At 38.1% G+C, this 19,032-nt stretch overlaps 1 protein-coding gene across 8 annotated transcripts in view; it reads right to left on the minus strand.

The window, feature by feature from the left end:
* The window catches only part of WDPCP (WD repeat containing planar cell polarity effector), a 149,233-nt gene that overhangs the window by 96,788 nt on the left and 33,413 nt on the right, over positions 1 to 19,032 (minus strand). For 7 of the 8 annotated variants that reach the window (XR_008436537.1, XM_053974592.1, XM_053974593.1 and 4 more), the window contains 5 exons: positions 6,543 to 6,627; positions 4,746 to 4,790; positions 3,405 to 3,455; positions 881 to 951; positions 571 to 630 (listed from right to left, as the gene is read on the minus strand). Coding sequence is in view for 7 of the 8 variants with exons in the window: in XM_053974592.1 (XP_053830567.1) it covers positions 571 to 630; positions 881 to 951; positions 3,405 to 3,455; positions 4,746 to 4,790; positions 6,543 to 6,603 (288 nt within the window). In the remaining variant the exon portion in view is untranslated. The remainder of the gene's footprint in view (positions 1 to 570; positions 631 to 880; positions 952 to 3,404; positions 3,456 to 4,745; positions 4,791 to 6,542; positions 6,628 to 19,032) is intronic. The other variant, XM_053974594.1, reaches the window with a different exon arrangement.

Consider the following 19,032-nt stretch of genomic DNA (forward strand, 5'->3'; position numbering starts at 1 on the left):
AAATGTGGAACTCATATAGTCAGAGACACAGCTATATGTGTGCTACATGTCACAATCTCTTTTATTCTATAACTTGATTAATGACTTTGTTGGTTTAGAGTTATAACTTCCCTTCCATATTACACAAGCATAAAGTAAAAAGAATTGTGACAGGTAAATAGATAATTAAGACACAAAAATAATATAATGCAGATTCCAGACCTGTCTATATATTTTAATACATAGCTGCTCCCTCAGCCTGCTATTTTGAGGCACAGGATGTTTTCAGTTTCCCCAAACAATAATAGTAATAATAACAATAATTAACAATAATAATAGTAATCATCATCACCATCATAATCTCACAGAATCAGGGCCTCTTAATGTAATTTCTTTGTGTTGATAAACCCCAGGCTTTTTATTTGAAGCATGTTTTTCAGGGTAGAAATTTAAATAAACCCAATTTACTTAACAAGGGGTCACATATTAAAAAAACCCAGTGATTTTGTGTGTTAACATTTTAACACTACTGCCTCCCATCACTGAATGGCTGTTCAGCACCACCAACTGAACCTTTTGATGACACTGTACCTGACAGGTATGTTTGTTCTTCCATTTGCTCAGCACACATGGACTGCTCTGCAGTAAGTCCTAAAGGACAACAGAAAACAGAGAGTGGAGTTGGCAGCACACATTGTCACTATCAGTTAACAGACATCTGATTTTCTAGTTTACAGATGAAAAATGCCACACAAAGATGCAGCTGTTTCAGAAGAGCCCACCAGACAAAAGCACATTTATCATCACTGGGAGAGTTGGATCTTTATGAAAATTAATGCTGTTGAAAGAGGTTTGAAAACCAGATTAGATGTTGCTGTGCTTGAACCTTTCTGAACCATACCTCTACCTCCTTGAGTGCATCTCGCAGTTTGTCCGCTCGCTTGGTTTTCAGGATCCAAGGATAATCTCGAACTGTCAAATAAAAGTGAGGGAAAGAAAATAAAGATGGTAGAGAAATGTGTATATGTAAGTGACTGAATACAAATACATGTGCATGTGTGTGCAAACATACATTTGTTATGTCATTTTAAAAAGTTCTATGAGTTGAACTTCCTTTTTTTTTGTGTAAACACAAACCCAAGATTTCTAGGAAATGCATTACATGTAAAACCTACCTGCAGCTGGAAGGAAATGGCCATGGTTTCTATTGCCAAAGGAACTGTTTTTGGAAGGCTTAATCACAGGAATAGTTGGCATGTTCTATCCACAATGACCATGATTTCCCCATAGCAATTGTGTGCAAAGCTTACCCAGCTGCTAGGCACTTGCAGTGAAAAAGTATCTGCTGTTCAGTACATTAACTCAGTTTCAAGTTTCAAGCATCCTAAACAGATTCTATTCTTCTGAACTAACGTTTCATTGCCTAATTTCAAAAAGCAGGCACTAACATGTCTGCAAAATACATATGCATGAATATATGCACATACAGAAATATTAACAACAGGCAAATGTGAATGCCATAACTTATGGAGTCTAGTTATTTATAGGATGTTCTTGAAAATTTGGTCTGAAGAATCTGCCAAGTCAAACAAAGAAAAAACTGCATTACTGCTGAAGTCCTTTAACAAATTTATTAATCTTCAGCACACTATTGTGAAAATTCTGGCCTAATACATTAATTCTAGCAACCAGGAGGCAAAGCTCTGGAGTTGCCAGTAATTGGCTTGTTTCATGGCTGAGAATCAGGCTCTAATAACTTGTGAAATTTCTTCATTTAAAAGTGAGCAGTTTTCTGTTCATAAGTGTACAATAAAACCATGAGAAACCAGAACACATTGTTTATAATCTATTCCTATTTAAAGGAAACCTGATGAAAAGTTTTGAGCTCCAAGCTGTCAGTTTGTGCGCCAACTTCCAGACTGAATGACTTCGCAGTTGTGCTTAAACCTCCCTGCAAAAAGCAGCTTACAATAGAAGTGCTATACAGTGAAAAAATGAAGGATTTCATACATCAACAAAAGAGGACACCAGCATACAACTTCTCTTTGTGTTTCATTGGACTGAAGCCAGCGTTGGTGGAACTGTTATGATAATATTAATTAAGCATGTAAGATCACATTTTCAATGGGTGCTTTCATAAATACTGGAATATTTATCCACATATGCAAAATGGGAAATTGCCTGTACAGATACCAAACTATCTGTACAAATCAACAGCTGTGAATAAAGTTCCCCAGTGCTCCTCTTTGCAAAATGTGCTCTGCAGGCTCTGTGCCAGGGGCACCCCTACATTCCCAGGGACAAGGTGCAGCAGCTTGAGTTCCTGCTGCCTGTCACAGGTGTGAAAGGCATCACCGGGGCTGCTGGTGGCAGGGGTTATTTTGGCCTGCTCCTCCTTTCACACATGCAGCCCTGTGGGATGCCACTACACTGAGCACGAGAGAAGCAAACCTGTGAGGCTCCTCCCTGCCTAGAGCCCTCCCTCACCTCCCCACCTTCCCAGAGCTGCAGTGACCCTGCCTGACACAGCATCCTCTGCAGCAGTGTGGATTTGCCACATGGCTGCACCTTCACACCCATCCCCAGCGAGGCTTCAACCTGCTCCAAACACACCTTGCAGTGATGGGAAGGACTAATCCTTCCAGAACACATTTTGCCTTCATTTGCAGGCACAATTCCATGGGAATTTTCATTTGGATAAGCTAACAGCATAGGCATGGCTTTGTGAAGTTGTCTAAAATATCAATGAGATTTTTCAGAGTTGTCATGTAATAATGTTTGAACATTAATGGATGCTCTGAGCAATGCAGGAGTTGTAAAACTTGAGCTAAAGAAAAGCTGTACTAATATAAAAATCTTCACCTATCACAGTACTGCTGTGTGATAGCATGAATTGAAATTGTTTTTAACCAGGTAATGCAGGGACAGTGTAAATGTTTCAGAGCTAAAACCATTCTATGAAGGCAGCTGATTATTAGTCTGGAATTATTATTAGTCTATTTGGCTGAAAGTATTTTAGTTACAATTTCCAGTTTTAAGCCGGTTGGTGTTGCAAGTCCAGAGATGATTGGGAAAATGTTTATTGCTCATCAGCTAAGTAAACTTCATAAGGAAAAATCTGGATTATTTTTGTGATTCCTTTTGACAATGGACTTCAAAGCAATACATACTACAGTGCTTAGTGAGAGGAAAAAAAATCAGATTGCAAATATACCAGGAAGGAATCATTATAAATTTTCAATTGTTTTGTGCTGTGTAGTTCTGTGATCATCAGTCTTAGATGACATGTGCAGAAAGTTACACTGGAAGCAGTCTGAGGTTATTGGAAGCAGTCTGAGGTTATTTTAATGCTCTTCCAGGGACATAACCAATCCAAATTTGCCATTTGATCGTACTGTAAGAAGAAACTCCAAAAACATCCTTACATTCTGCTAGCTTTTGCTTCTCTTCTAAAAAACTGTGCTTCGTCTGTGATGCTAAAGGAAAGACGATGAAAAGATGAATTAATCCTTCCAATTGCTGTCAGCAAATATTAATATTAGCCAGAGGACCAGCAGAGTTGGATAAACCACAGAAATTTCCAAACCAATCAAGGCAGCCCTGATGCTTTCACCCTGAAAGGCAGATATCTCAAATTGGCAGTGAAAGAAAGGCTGACACGGCTGCCCAGGTGGGCTGGCAGTGCTGAGCCCCAGCCCTGCAGGCAGGAGCAAGGTGAGCCCCTCTGTCTGTCCGTCTGTCCATGTTATGGTTTGATGTTGGTGTAATGCTAGTGTCCCTACGAAATTTTTTTTTTTTTTTGAATGAGTGCTGTGAGATGTGATTAGAAATAGAGTATGTTTGAGCTTAAAAATAAAGAAAAAAACTTTATTAACTTACACTGTGGTAAAAGGAATACACAGGAAAATAGAATGAAAACTTTCTAAAATATTTTTCCTTTCTTTACTTAATTTTTCACAAAACACAGTGAGATAAAACCTTGGATTTTTGATTAAGTTACTACTTTTTAGATAATTAATTCTCAGTTTATTAAGGGAGAGAGGAGCCTTTCTTGTACTATAGACTCTCTTAGGAAACACAATTGTAACTTCTTGTGTTTCCATGTCACACATGGTACTGCTTGGAGAAAATGTGTTATTTTGACATCTTAAATATTAACACTAGGTGTTAATATTTAAATCTGACCACTGATTTGTTTAACCTCAACTTTTTAAGAAAACTCACTTTCTTATCAACCCAGGACAGTCTGCACCAGTGAAACAGAGCTGGGATGGGCAGAAAGGGGGCAACTCCAGCCCCACAGCCCCTTTGGCCCGTGGGGAAACTTGTAGGATCAGCAGGATTAATCAGAGCAAGGGAATGGATCACTGGCCCCAGAATGGCCACTCTGGAGGGCAGGCAGTGATGCCCTCTGCTGGGATCCCAGCGATCACCTCAGCTCCACACAACACAAAATACCTTAAACCCCATAAGAATTCAGAGTGTAAAATCCCACAGAGGTTTCTAGTTACATAACGGTTGGTTTTACGTGAATATTTTTTCCTTTTTTTTTTTTTTTCCCCTTCTGTGGTTTAAAAAGCTTTTTTAATATTCCTACATAAGTCTGAGGAGTATTTTTCTTTCTGTGTTTCCTTACTCCATAGAAATACAGACATATATACCAATAAGAAATTTGAAGCTGCATTTTGAAGAGCAAGGAGTTGGTGTCAAACATTGAACATCCAGATGTTTTGTTTCGTTTCAGCCATGGCTATTTGTATTTTTACCTGGTTGTTTCTTGTCACAGTACTGGTGGATCCCAATGTCTTCATCTGTACAATTAAATGTAAATACATTAAATTGTGGTTGTGGCACTAGAAACAGAACACAACTTCGAAAGCAAGATTTAGCACCTCAATTTTTGCCTGCTAAAGAAGTTTGGTGTTAAAATACAAGCACAGTATACAGCCTGCATACCACTGAAACTTTCAGGAACCAGCAGAAAAGGCATTAAGAAGAATGTGACAAGCTCTTCCATTTATTTGGAGCTGTCATTTCCCTTACATACACTTCTATTCCCTTCCAGCTGCAGACATGCAAAAGTATTTTTATCACCTTCCTAATTAGCATATTCTGTATTCTTTCACAAGGAAAGGTAAGGATCATGGTGAAAAGTGTATCTTGGAATAACTTAAAAATGTTTTTTGATGACTGATACAGCTGAGCTGAAGACAATGGGTTTTAGTTTTTTTCTAAGATTCATGAACTCATAAAGCTGCTCTTTCAAAGGATCCAATACTCTTAATCTTAATCTAATCTACTCTTAATCTAATTATTGGAAAGATCCAATAGTCTTAATCTACAGGTATTATCATGTAGCTGGTTCCTGTGACACAGAAATCTGGATATTTCAGCTGCAAAGGATTGCAACCCCACCAGTCAGTTCCTGATGTGGCTGACAGGTGAACACTTAGGGGTGCCATGGCAAGCTCCACTGGGCATATCTAAGTACAGCATTATGTTGCATTGTTTTAAAATAATTTGTTTTTCACTGCATCCCTGTCCTCCTAAAGTCAGGCAGGCATTTTCCATGGGGAGAAATTCCTTACATGGAAAAAAAATGTGGGAAGGCACTGAAAAGGCAGGCAGGTTTTAAACCAGGACATCATCCTCCCTTCTGCCTCAGAATTTTTGAATGAGGTACCTAGGCAGTGAATAAATGGAAGCAAGAAGGTCAAAAGTGGAAAATAGGCACAGTATTCTACAGCAGAGCTTTAATTACAATAAATCACAACTGTGTTTTTACTTAAACCATCAGATTTTTCTATGGAGAAAATGTGTACATTTCTCCATAAAAAGTACAGCTTTTGAGTTTTTGATGTTATTGTTGTCATAGAACAGCTCTCACACAAAGATGGGATGTCAAGGCACACCGAGTCAATATTTGAGAAACAACATTCAGCTGAATATCAATTGATTATTCAAAATAATATTTCTATAAAATTATTGTACAGTACAATTGACATGATGTGTCATAAATAATCTTTTTATATGGTCCACTTATAAACCAGTGGGTTTTTTTAGAGTTATATTTTAGAAATAGGAAGACAAGATGACTGAAGGTAATGTATACTTGACTAGGATTTAGTCATATGTCTTTTGGAACAATCAATTAATAAGCCAAATGTATTCTTTTAAGTATGAAATTTCAAGTAATCATGTAAAATACCCAGAACATGCAGTTATTTTTTATTTGCACATTGAGTACCAATGCCTCTGCAGTTCACTTGACTGTGGATCATTCACTCAAACTACTCAATAAACTGAAGCTCACAGTCAAGTAGGCCACAGGAAGGGAAATATATCCAATCATATATTATCTTAATATTTTTTACTTGAAAGGATGCTCCAGTTCCATGACAAGGAAAGCAAAGAAACTGACCAAATTCAAACACTGTATTGCTACTAATTTTCTTTCTCCTAAGTATAAAAAACCACTTCATTTGGGTATTCAGAATTTTATATTAGTTTAATAGCCATCAACAAGCTTTGATAATTTGTTTTAGTAACAGATAACAGCTTACCTCTAATATGTAAGTTGGTCTTCAAAGACCACAGAAACATCTCAGTCAGGCAGAAGGACATCTTGTGATATATGGAGCCTTAGCACTAGCAAAAGAAGGAAAGGAACTGCATGAGCCCATTTTTTACCCTCCATCACCATTGAAATGGCAAGTATTTTGGAATCTAAGTGCTGGAAGAACCTAGCACTGATGATATTTTGTTACATGTAAGCTATAGTTTTAAATTGCAATTAAAGTGAACAATGCTTGGGAAAGAATAGGATAAGTAACATAATATACACATACACATCAAACACAGAGAGAAAGCAACAATTCTTTAAATGTACAACTGCTCTCACTAAAGCAAATAACTTTATGCTTGATTCTTCTAATATGCATTATACATTATTATCTATTTTTTACTGTATGGTTATTACCTTGACATATGCAAAACTGAATCCACTACTTAAATATGTGGTTTAAATATGAGAATTTGACCTTTGGGCCAAATTTTTTAAACTCTGTACATTGAGACGTGTCAATATAGTCAAGAAACACAGTGTTTGCAGGCATTAGTTGTAGTGTCAAAACAAATTATGTCTTCCTAAATGAAAAAACCCCAAAACCAAAAGAGTATATCAATTAGAACTGACAGAACAACAGATATGAAGCATATAGAATGTGTTGATGCATTATGTAGGTTGTTATTAAAAGCTTGCTAAGTTTCTTTGAACAATCCCTCTGAATGTTCCCAGTGGAGGACATGTTGTGTTTCAAAGGAGCATAGGGAATTTTAGATAATGAATCACTTAGATAATAAATCAATTTAGATAATAATTGCAGAATTTTTATCACATAGAGTATCAGACCTTTATGTCAAGAGTGCTACGATGAAAAATGTGTGCAAGGATCTCAGGTAGCACCAAGGAACCTGGGAGACCTTGAGCTATTATCACTCAAGCTAATATTTATGTTTGAAGAACTGCCTAATCCACTGAAATAGCACCAAGTGGAAATAGCATTTTCTTTCCACTGATCCCCAAATGTACAAAAAGTCTTGCTGACTTAGTAAACCCCATAGTTCTGTCAAAAAAAACCACACAAAAACAAACCAGCAAAACCAAACAAAAAGCTTACAACACACCTAGTAAAAGGAATATACCTTCCTATATACACACCTAGTAAAAGGAATATACCTTCATCTTAGGTGAGAATGAGGTTTGGAAAAATTGCAGGATTAGGAGCATGGTGGTCTGTTGAGCATGAGAACCATTTTTGGTATAAATACAGATGAGGGCAGCCCCTCTTTTACTATGTGGACTAAAGTAAAAGGAGATTGTACAATATAATTTTATCTGTTTTCTCGTTTTTTACTTACATGAGCAAGTGAAACAAAACTTGCATTCCCCAGGGCCAATAGATCCTAGATTAGGATCTCTCCCTAATAGGAAGTCATCATTTTGAGTGAGCTGCTCAAAATGCTATCATGGCTTGACTAAAACAAAACCCAGACACCTTCAAGTGGCAGGTGATCTGTTGAGCAGGAGAGAAGGGACATCTGCCCCAAAGCAGGGTGTGCTGGGGTGACCCTGGCTGGACACCAGGAGCCCACCAAAGCTGCTCTCTCTGCTCAGCAGAGCAAAACCTAGAGACAAAAACTAGAATTAAAGGCTGTGAGGTGAGATTAGAGTAGGGAGAGATCACTGACTGTCTGCCATCATGGGCAAAACAGATTTGACTTGGGGGAATCAGCTTAATTTAATACCAAACAAGATAATGAGAAATAAAATAAAATCTTCCCCCCACTAACAAAATCTTGCTGCACAAATCCAAAACACAAGGTAAGACTAGAAGATTTTGGCATGACAGATAATCTAAGATAAAACACCCAAATTATTCCAAAGCCCTTGTACATAGGCTCCATGGACACTTCTAGTTGTGTCCTCCTATTGAATAGCAAGCCATCCCATAATGCTTTCATGCTGCTGAGTGCCTTCCCAGCTGACAGGTCAGGAAAGAATTTCAAGTCCTTTTTTTTTCTTGCCAGACACATAGAGGGAACTTGCCAAAAAGCAGAAGCAAGTTTTCAAATGGGCACTAAACACTCAGTGTCCAAGATGCATACTTTTAAGAAATTTGTCCTCAAAAATGTGAAAAAAAGAAATTTTGTAAGAAAATGTTAAAAACCCAGACTTCTAAAGAACACTCTTTCATTCCTACACTGAATAATGAAGAGGAAGCAAAATTCTCCTTGTACCTAAAAAGGGAGAAGAGATTTGTCAATTACCAGAATTTTGAGAGTTTAGATTTTTTTCTTCTCCTTTTCCTTGGACTCTGAACACTGACTAACCAGCTAATTATTGGAATGCTTGTTACTGTTGTGCCAGTGAAAATGGACAACTGCCCAAAAGTACTGTTCCAGTCTAACAAACTCTAATCTGAAATACCTTCTGATTAGTTACATTCTACAGTAGAAGTAAAAAAAAAAAAGAGAGAAAATTTGCTTCTGTAACAAAATATGGCATTATCAACTCTGAGTACTTTTTTCAGAGGAATTATCCTTTCTTGTTCCCTTTGAAGGAATACATGCCAGCTTTCAGAGTTATGCAACTATATCTCAGCATTTCCCACATCATTATATTCCAGCACAATGGGGATGAGGATGATGACGACAAAGTGATCTTTTTGTATTGGAAAAAGGCCTTTCAGAATTTACAATATTCCTTTTGCTCCATGGGCTCGACCCTGCTATAGCCAAGAAGGTAGGTGTGAAAACACAAAAATTCCTCCCATTGAGCTTGAAGCACTCTATCCCTCCCCCTTTAAAACTGATTAGAATTTAGAAAAAAATGGGTTGAAATAACTCTCCTCTTAAGGTAAAAGTGGCATTCAGCTTAACAGCTGGTTCTTTTTCTGGCTCACACATTTACTGTCTAGTTTCACAATGTCACCACAAACAACAGGGATAGTGGTTAGTAGTTGCAAAAGCTTACTGACAAATGGAAATGTTTTGCAATGGTCAGCCTGTGCCAGTATCTGTGTGAGGATTGTTTTGTTTAAAAAAAACCCTTCAGTTTGGTAATTATTCATGCAGAAAATAATTGCCCTGCCACTTTGTAACATCAACAAATTCTGAAATTGATATCAAGAGTCCTCTCTGACACCTCCAATATAGGTTCTGTCATGACCAATAATTAGGAACTATGCACTGCCTGAGTGATCCAGGGCACTGGTGCTGCATTTCCTCTTTCCATAGTCACCTGGGGGAATGGGGTACATGTGAAAGGCAGAGCTCAGCTCCCAAGGTGAGTGCATCCCAGAACCACCTCTGAAAACATACTAGGAGCAACCTAGTGATGCCTCAGGTTTTAGCTTTTCTATTTTTCAGTTTCTGTGCTGCTTTATTGTGTGGGTCTGGGCTTCATATGAGGGGATGGTGAGCTCTCTTCACAGAGCAGGGAGACAAAACAATTCCTTCTCTAGCTGGGCACCAAGGACAAATGATCCAAAACTCAGGCCCAAGAGCATAAACAACATGGGCTGAAGAGAGAAAAACAAGAAAGATGGGACTTCATGAGCCAAAGCTGTAATTGAACAATTAGCTCCAATATGCCAATGAACCAAAACTTATAAAAATTTGAGACCACATGACTGGTTGCCCATTTTGTGACCATTCTGGGTTCACCTGGGGTGTAGCCCTGGCTGGGCTCTTGTGCTGCCCAAAGTGGATCTTTTGAGGCCTTCTAATAAATCCCTTCTTTATTCTTTAGCTCCATCTAGCCTCTCTTCTAGGTCAGCCTTCACAAGGCATCACTTGAGCTCGAGAATGGGAGATGCTGACTACAACAGACCATCTGAACTTGGCAGCTCGCGTGCCAGAAGCACGGCTCAGTGTGACAACACTATCCAAAGTGTCCCTAGAAGAGTAAACCCTGTAGCTGCCATGATGCAGGGCAGCCTGTGATGACCATCTGCCTATTCCATGGAAGGTGGGCCCAGGAACGTTCTCCCAGAAAGCCAGCATTCCTAGTGAAAGAGAAGTAAACAAGGGGGATCCCCCCCAAAATATTGATGTCGTTTGGGGCACACTCCTAGGAGTGAAAGCAAGGTAAAATACAAAGTCAGTCAGGAGCAGGTCCCTCTATGCCATGGCAAAGTCACAAAACTGCTGCAATGGCATCCATACATGTACTAGATGAGGTGCTTTGGATATAGGGTCAGGCAGAGGTTATAGGATAAAACGCCCAAATAAAAGAAAACACTGCAGAATCCATTCTCACTACTTACATGTCATCAGATTTTCTTGGCAAGTAATACAATACCAGGAATTATTTTATAAAAATAAAGGCTGTAGTCACAGGCTACCCTTTTGTGTTTTCCTACTCCATGGAAATTCACAATCATACAATATCCTGAGCAGGGAGGACCCACAAGGATCACTGAAGCCCAGCTCCTGGCCCGGCATGATTCTTGAACTCTGGCCAGCTGGTGAGCCTGTTCCAGTGACCAGCCACCCTCTGGGTGAAAAACCTTTTCCTAATATCCAACAAAAACCTCCCCTGACACAGCTTCAGGCCATTCCCTCAGGTCCTGTCACCACAGAGAAGAGATCAGTGCCTGCTCCTCCTCTTCCCCTCAGGAGGACATTGAAGACCCTGTTGAGGTCTCCTCCAGGCTGAACAGAGCAAGTGCCCTCAGCCACTCCTCACACAGCTTCCCCTCCAGACCTTTCACCTCCTCGTGGCCTCCCTTGGACACTCTCTAATACCTTCATGGCTTTTTTATGTTGTGGTGTCCAAAGCTGCCCCCAGCACTCGAGGTGAGGCTGCCCCAGTGCAGAGCAGAGCAGGACAATCCCCTCCCTTGCCCGGCTGGGGATGCTGTCCCTGGTGCCCCCCAGGACACGGGTGGCCCTCCTGGCTGCCAGGGCACTGCTGGCTCATGTTCAACTTGCCATGGACCAGGATCCCCAGGTCCCTTTCCATGGCACTGCTCTCCAGCCTCTCATTCCCCAGTCTCTACATCCAGGGCTCACCATCCCAGGTGCAGAATCTGGATTGCTTTCCTCTTCCATGGGTCTAATTTTTTTCAGAGAAATGGAAAATGTTATAGGTGCAATGAACTCTAATGCACAAAAATACATATTTTTTCATTTGATTTTGGATTGATTATACAATAGCTCTGCTAGCTGTAGATGCCAGAGCAGATTACCCTCAATCTTACTTCTGTCTCCCTTCCTCCACCTCGCAAAGGTTAACATCCAATCTCTGGCACTGCTACAGCTCGCTCACAATGGCTAATTTTTAACTTCGACACCTAATGCTCAACAAACCAGGTAAGTCATCAAGTCATCCTAGAAAACTCTATTTCTGTGAAATAATATTTGGAGTAGAGATCACTGCCAGTTTTTTCTTCCTCTTCGTGACCAATTTGTCCTTCACCAAGGAGAGAAACTCCCTGCAGCACAAGTATGATTCAAAAATGTAGTATTTGACTCTGAAAGTTAAAGTTTAGATTGAACTACCTACATTAGATCAGTAGCTACTTGATGTATGCTTTATGTTGATACAACAATTTCTTTGTGCAAAACACATAAAATAAAATTTTAGACATACTATCTTTTACATTTTTAGCTACATCAACTTAAAATTTAGTGTACTTATTCATTTAAAATAGACCAGTTAAATTTTTTCTCTATCATGTTCTCGCAGATAAAAAATGCAAAATATTCTCCCAATCTTACAAGACAGGCTTCATCCTTTTATAGCTGTATGAAGCCACAGCTTGTTTGATATATAATAAAACACATACTGAAATTAAGTTAGTAAAATCATGAGAATTTGTAAAACTTCATTTTGTAGTCTGGCATTAAGTAGAAACAATCCAGAGTCTTCCTTCACAGCTACAAGTTTTTACTTTACTTTTTGACCAAGTGTCAGCAGCACAGCAATTACAAGAAAATGCTTAATTTATACACATATATTGATAGTTTTAATTTGGTTTCTTAAGAAAGATGCTTGTGTCTGTGTGTCTGTCTAACCTTTTCAAATTTTTAATCCATTGATCTAAATTAGCTAGAAGTAATCTGATTTGTTTTCTCACAAAAGAAATTGTCAAAAATTCCTGAAAATGCTGACCCAATCTGCAGGTGGGCACAAGGAAAGACTCTGTGCACCAGAAGTGAGGAACACACAGGGACAGCTCAGGCTGTGATTGCTTTTCTATAGATCTATCCCAGCTGGGGAATGGTGCTGTGTGCCCAGCTGGATGACCTAGCAAAGCTCTCATCTCTGACACTGGCCCACGTGCCTAGAGCAGAGCATGAGATGGGCACATGTGAACAGTCCCTTGCCCCTGTGTGGAAATCTACAAACTACAGGAGTCCAATCAGGTTGTAAGGCCTTGGCTCAGTGGCCCCATTGGTAAGATTAACTCCGAATTTTTAGTCGCACCACTTTTAAACTTCACAAATGTTTGGATGTAAGGCACTGTGGAAATAGCAGTGTGACACAATTTTAGTTAGGTTAGAAGTTAAATGGGTGCAAAGATGGCATTCTGATCTACCCTCCCTTCTTTGGATTTCAGGGACAGTAACTCTGCCACCTATGCAGGAAATAAGCTATTGGGACTGCACTCGTAAATGTTTTGTTCGTTTAACTGCAGAAACTTGGGTTTATTTTCTGGTAAGTAGAGGTTCCAGTCTCCATCTTTCACATTGCAATGGCAAAGCCTGAGATGTGTGTACCATCACTGCAACAACTCTGCATTGCCTTACAAACTGCACCTGGGTTGGAGCTTCATTTCCAGTGAGACTCTGGTTAAGCACAACAGTGAATGCTGCTCTGTCACTCCTGATCAGATCAAAAGCACTGTGGCTACACAGAGCAAAAGCCTGACCTGACCAACAAACACAAATTTGAATCAAAGGGGCTATGAATCCATTCTGTAATGGCAAGGTGGCTTTGGTAGTCCCCACTCTTACACTGTGTTGGCTCCCTGATAGCTCTGCTCCCACTGCACCTTCCCCTGCACAAGCAGGCTTGGGCTCCTCTTCCTTTTCCTCCCTTTCTCTTAGATGCTTGTTGAGGTCCAACCCCTCACCTGCAGCTATTTCTTTCTGAGCCTAGGCCAGTCCCTTCTCACAATTACTGCTCCTAGCACTGAAACTCCTGGCTTCATTCTCATATTCATTTACTTCTCCTTTAAATCCCTTTTCCACTGAGAAAAGAGCTGTAGATTTTGTTGTATAAATGAAAATCAGATCCCCTGTCACTAAGACCAACCTCTGATTTCAAGAAGTAGAAAAACAGGCATGCTTCTATAAATCTATTCAGTGCATAATAATTCATGTTACAATATTGGTTTAAGAATATTTGCAACAAACACAAATAGAAAGCTGATCAATCATCATACATCTGAATCTCTAGGCAAATATTTACTGTTGCTACGTTTTTCCTCTTCAGACCCTAATGATTCAGAATATTTTTGCCAAGCACATGAATGAAGCAAATTCTTTTACTTATTCTAACTTCCTCAATCTAAATAGGAAAACTATTTTGTAGATGGGTGAACAACACACAGGAGCACTCTGTCAAAATACACACTGAAACTTCTGTTGTAAGAAAGGCCTAAGTAAGGCTTGCAGAATAATCATGGAAAGGAAATACATTATCTGATAACTCAAGAATTCTGGCATGAAAATTATACATTGCAAATTTATTCCCATATGCTGTAAAGTTGTATCATGTTCCATTAAGTTATTTTTTGTGAGGTTTGTTTTATTGTTTTTGGAATCTGAAAATAATCCTCTTTTTTGCAACATCAGTTCTATTTACTGAGTTTTCATACTTTAATATATTTGCATATTTAACTATAAGATATACATATAGCTCCTTAAGAACATTATTTGACACAAAGTAAGAACGCTGAAAATCTGTAAATGCTCTAAAAAATGTTCTGTAAAACAGAACAAACATTTTATTTCCAGCTGATATCAATTATTTCTTGTACAATTAATTGGGCAAAAAAGGCACATGGGCCATTATTCAGAATGGGAATTGTTGGCTTAGACAGCTGTCCAGTTCGTCCTCTGAGCTCTGAACTAAAAACTCTGTCTGTTAGATAGAGGGTGCTGAAGTTCAAGGACATGTGCAAAAATACTACAGAAAATCTATACGGGGTAACTTGTTGCCACCAAATTGATTGTTCACATGTCAAAACCGAGGCCCGGTTTTTGCTGAGCTATCGCTCAAGTAGAAGATGACAGGATCAGAAAGTGAATTCTGCCACACTGCTGTGGCTCCACACTTCCAATCCACATTATTGGTCGTCTCTTTCGAAAGGCAGCTATTGATTAACTGAACAGATAATAAGATTAACAACGGTGAAGCAGAATTAATTTGAGGGAGGAAATGCCATTTGTCAAGAAGACACTTAAGTTTATGTATCAGCCACACCTCTGACAACCTTAATGAAGCTAAGAAGGGTTCTCCAATTGATACTGCAGGCAAGTATTACAATCTGTAACAACTCTCAGACAGAGTGGGTGTGAAAAGTTAAGAAGGCCACAGAAAATAGATATAATTGACCTGGGTTTTTACTTCACAGAGTGAAAAGTTCATATACACATTTTGATAAAGACCCTGAAGGCCTTTATATAAACCAGATAGTAGATAAGTGATCCAAACTACAGATATCCAGTGCTGACACGACATAAGGCAATTACAGAAGTACTAAATGTCAAGCTGCTTTACTACATTCTTTTAGATAGTGATTGCTGTTGTAAATAACCCAATTTTTCAATACTAAAGGTCAGTAGGTCATAAAATTTTGTAACAGTGTTTTCTTATCACCAGCCAAAGGAGAAGAAAACAAAATCTCTCTTTTTAAGCTAAGCAGAAAGAAGGTGGAAGGGCCTACAAATAATCCAAGCACAGAAAAAGTCCTTGCTCCTACCATTATTGCAATTCCTGTTTGCAAGGAAGTTTATACTGCAGGTCTTTGAACTTAGAACACTAGTTCTCACTGAAAATGAATGATGGAAATGTGTGGGTTTACAGCAGTGCTGCAGACAGCAGATGTATATTGTTTCCTTCCATTTGTGCCTCCATGCATTGGCATCCTGGTTCATCAGCTGCCTTGCAGCATGGGCTGCAGTGAAATAAACAGAATCAGAACATCAACTAAGTCCAAAGCAATGGCTCCAGTCTGAATTTTAACTATATTTGCACCTAAGCAAATAAGAGTCTTCAATATTTTTATGTACTATTCCAGATTTAGCTATCACACAACTAACCAGATCTGTACAGATGTCAGGTAAAGAGCAGCACTTGGAAATACAGCACAAACAACTATTTCATTTTCCATTTATGAGCTGTACCAACTAATTTCTTGCTGAACTGTACAGCTCTGGCCTTTAACATTTTATACTCTGCAGGTTCACCGAATATGTGCTTCAAGAATTTTCTAAAGAACATTGGTAAACTCATTGATTTAATTTATAAATCTTGCAAATTTTCAAGCTGCCTCTAAAAAACAGAAATGTACTTCTGAGTATATTGTATGAGTTGAATAAATTTACTAGAACAAACGGATTATTTTTAGATCTACAACATCTTTAGATGTTGTTTTTTGCATTCCTTTTTAGAATGTTTTTACATTTAAATAATTTCCAGTAGCTATTTTATGTTGACCTATTTTGTTTAGATGCAGGCAATAAATTAGGCAAGCAATAAATTGAGCTTTACTAATATTTGAAAATCACCTTTGAATAGCCTTTTGCAAGGCTCACTGAGAATCTTGTTTGTGAGCATTTATTTTCAAATGTTTTTTTTTTTTTTTCTGCTATACTTGAATTCTAGTTAATCCAGTGAGACTTGTATCTTGGTTTCTTCAATGTAATATTTAAAAAACTACAATGTCTGTGTGTCAGACTTCCTTTTAAGGAAGATTTGATTGCAAACACAAACAAAAAGCTTTTCTTCTTTTGTACTCCTTTATGATCTTCAAACAAGTTTCTATGAAAAGGACTGTATTTTTTCAATTTTAAGCCATACTCACCTTTGCAGTTAGAAAAAAATTGAAAATTTCATGTTACAATAATTAATTCCTGATTGTAATGTTACAGTATAGTTTATGTTGTGTTCTAATTACGCAGATATGCAAAAGGGAAAATAACTTTGAAGAAAAAATGCATTTGTTTAAGCATTTTCATAATTACAATGAAACTGTTGAGCAGTGGGTTGTATATAAACTAAAATATACACAGATTTTAATACTGAACTATAAACTCTTCTACCACTCTTGAGAAAACCATGGCAGTAAAATAATCAGGCTGTAGCAAATAATCAGTCTGTAGTAAATAATCAGCTAGTTTCAGAAAACTACCTCATTAAAAATGCAAAGATAGGTCCAAAATGGTCAAAAAGCTCAGATCAGCTTCATTCTACCTCTTATGGGAGCCAAGTAAGACCAGCTGTCAGTCAGATCCCTGCAGTTGCCTTTGCCCAATATTTAAAACAGTTTTGGTCTCAAAGCTGTCCTACAACATAATGGCAATAGATTTACTAACTTGCAGCACCATTCCTATACATTTGAGTATCTATAGTAAAGAAAAATCAAGTTTTAGGATCTGCAAAGAGATCACATAGATAATGGATGGCATCCAACACTTTTAAGGAAAACTTTCCTCTTGATAATAATACTATCACCATGGGATAAATACTGTTAGGTGCCACTTTATAACTAACTTCATCTGCCTGAAATAGCAGAAAATTACAGTAGATTTATCTGATACACTAAATATTGATACTGATGGAGAGGCAATTTCAACCACCAGCCCCAGTTTCATGTATGCAAGAGCTCTAAATTCTGGCTGGTAGGAACCAGTAGTTCATCAGATCTTTTATAAAATAATGTAGTGGTGGAAGTCATAAGTATTATGTATTAAATGAAAATTGAAATGTCAAATGGATTTTTTGGCAGCTCTTAATACTTCAGAAACCACCAGCTGGAGTGCAGCATCTTACCAACACATAGTCAAATTATGGGGAGAAATGTGAATTGGTTCCCCCTGTATTTTCAGATAATACTGGTGATATGTTCCCTGGCTTCAGGCTTATTGTCTTACTAATTCAGCTGTATACTGAGGGTGTTTTTTACTGGAGAGATTTGAAGGAGACAAAATGCACAGAAATAAAATATGTGTCTCCTAACTATCTTTAGTCACGAGTTAGAGTATCCAGTATATTTATTAATCTATCCTTTTTTTCACTACAATGTTTATTTGCTGTACTCCCATCATTAACTAATGGATTTATGGTACTTACTGGAAAAAACATATGAAGCAGCTCTTGTTAATTCAAGAAATATTTACTGAAGGAACCAATCCTGTTAAAATTATAAAGCGTAATACCAGAAGGTGTAATTAATTTACAAAAGTATAAGATTAGGTAGACTCCATTTTCAATTAATCAGTCATTGTTACCTGGCTCTAATTTTAAAATACCGGTTGTGAACCCAACCAGTGATTTACAACAGCTACTCAAATTTGCTACCAGCAGAAAAATCCAAGTAGCTCATTTTCAAAGAGTTTCTAACTTAAAATTGCATCCTGTTATCATTCAGCTCAGAAGGAAAACTACTACTGGGATTGGTCCAAGCTCCTCTTGGGAGGAGTGTGCACAGCAATATTTTGTTCCAAGGTACAATACCATTCTGATTTGCACAAGGATAGAGCCAAACACATCAGACTGGGGCTGAAGTTTGCTGGGCAAACATTACAAACTGTTGCATTACAGATTTCCTCAGTATCTTATATTGTTTTCATAAGTCTCATCTAAAAATGTTTTTGCAAACCTGTCAACAATCACCTTTAAAATGATACAACATAACCTTCAATGCCCAATACCTTCAAAGCACTCACATGCTTCCATTTACCAATGTGTTTATTCAGAAGGTCCAAATTTTGTATAGAAAGAACAGCATATCCAATATCCAGTAATTCACAGTATCCAATAATTCATCCATGCTAAAGAAAGATGTTTTACTTTTGCCCAGTTTCACTCTCAAATTGAAAACAAAATTACATGAGTCAGACAGTACAGGCACTAAAGCAAAAATGTACACCTTTTAACAGATAAAAGGAACATTAATGAGCATCACATAATCTCTTGGAAGAATTAGAATTAAATTAGTTATACAACAATGTATGTCAGCTTCACAAAGCACACTCACTGATGCTGAAATTCACATTACTTAAATATATATGCAAATACTAAATTCCCAAGTTGTTAGTGAATATGACGTCAGGAAGTTTCACCCATTTTAATTCCATGTGTTCTTATAATGTAAACATTGCCTTTTGAGAAGAAAGGTCCTCCCAGTCTCAGAAAAGATATTGTGCTGTACATGGAAAACTGGAGACAGCAGTACCAACAGCCCTTTGAGTAAATATACTACTATGAGCATATCAGCATATACTGGTGCGATATAGATGTGGACATTTATGCCT

Source organism: Vidua macroura, chromosome 3, assembly GCF_024509145.1.
Source record: "Vidua macroura isolate BioBank_ID:100142 chromosome 3, ASM2450914v1, whole genome shotgun sequence".
Lineage (NCBI taxonomy): Eukaryota > Metazoa > Chordata > Aves > Passeriformes > Viduidae > Vidua > Vidua macroura.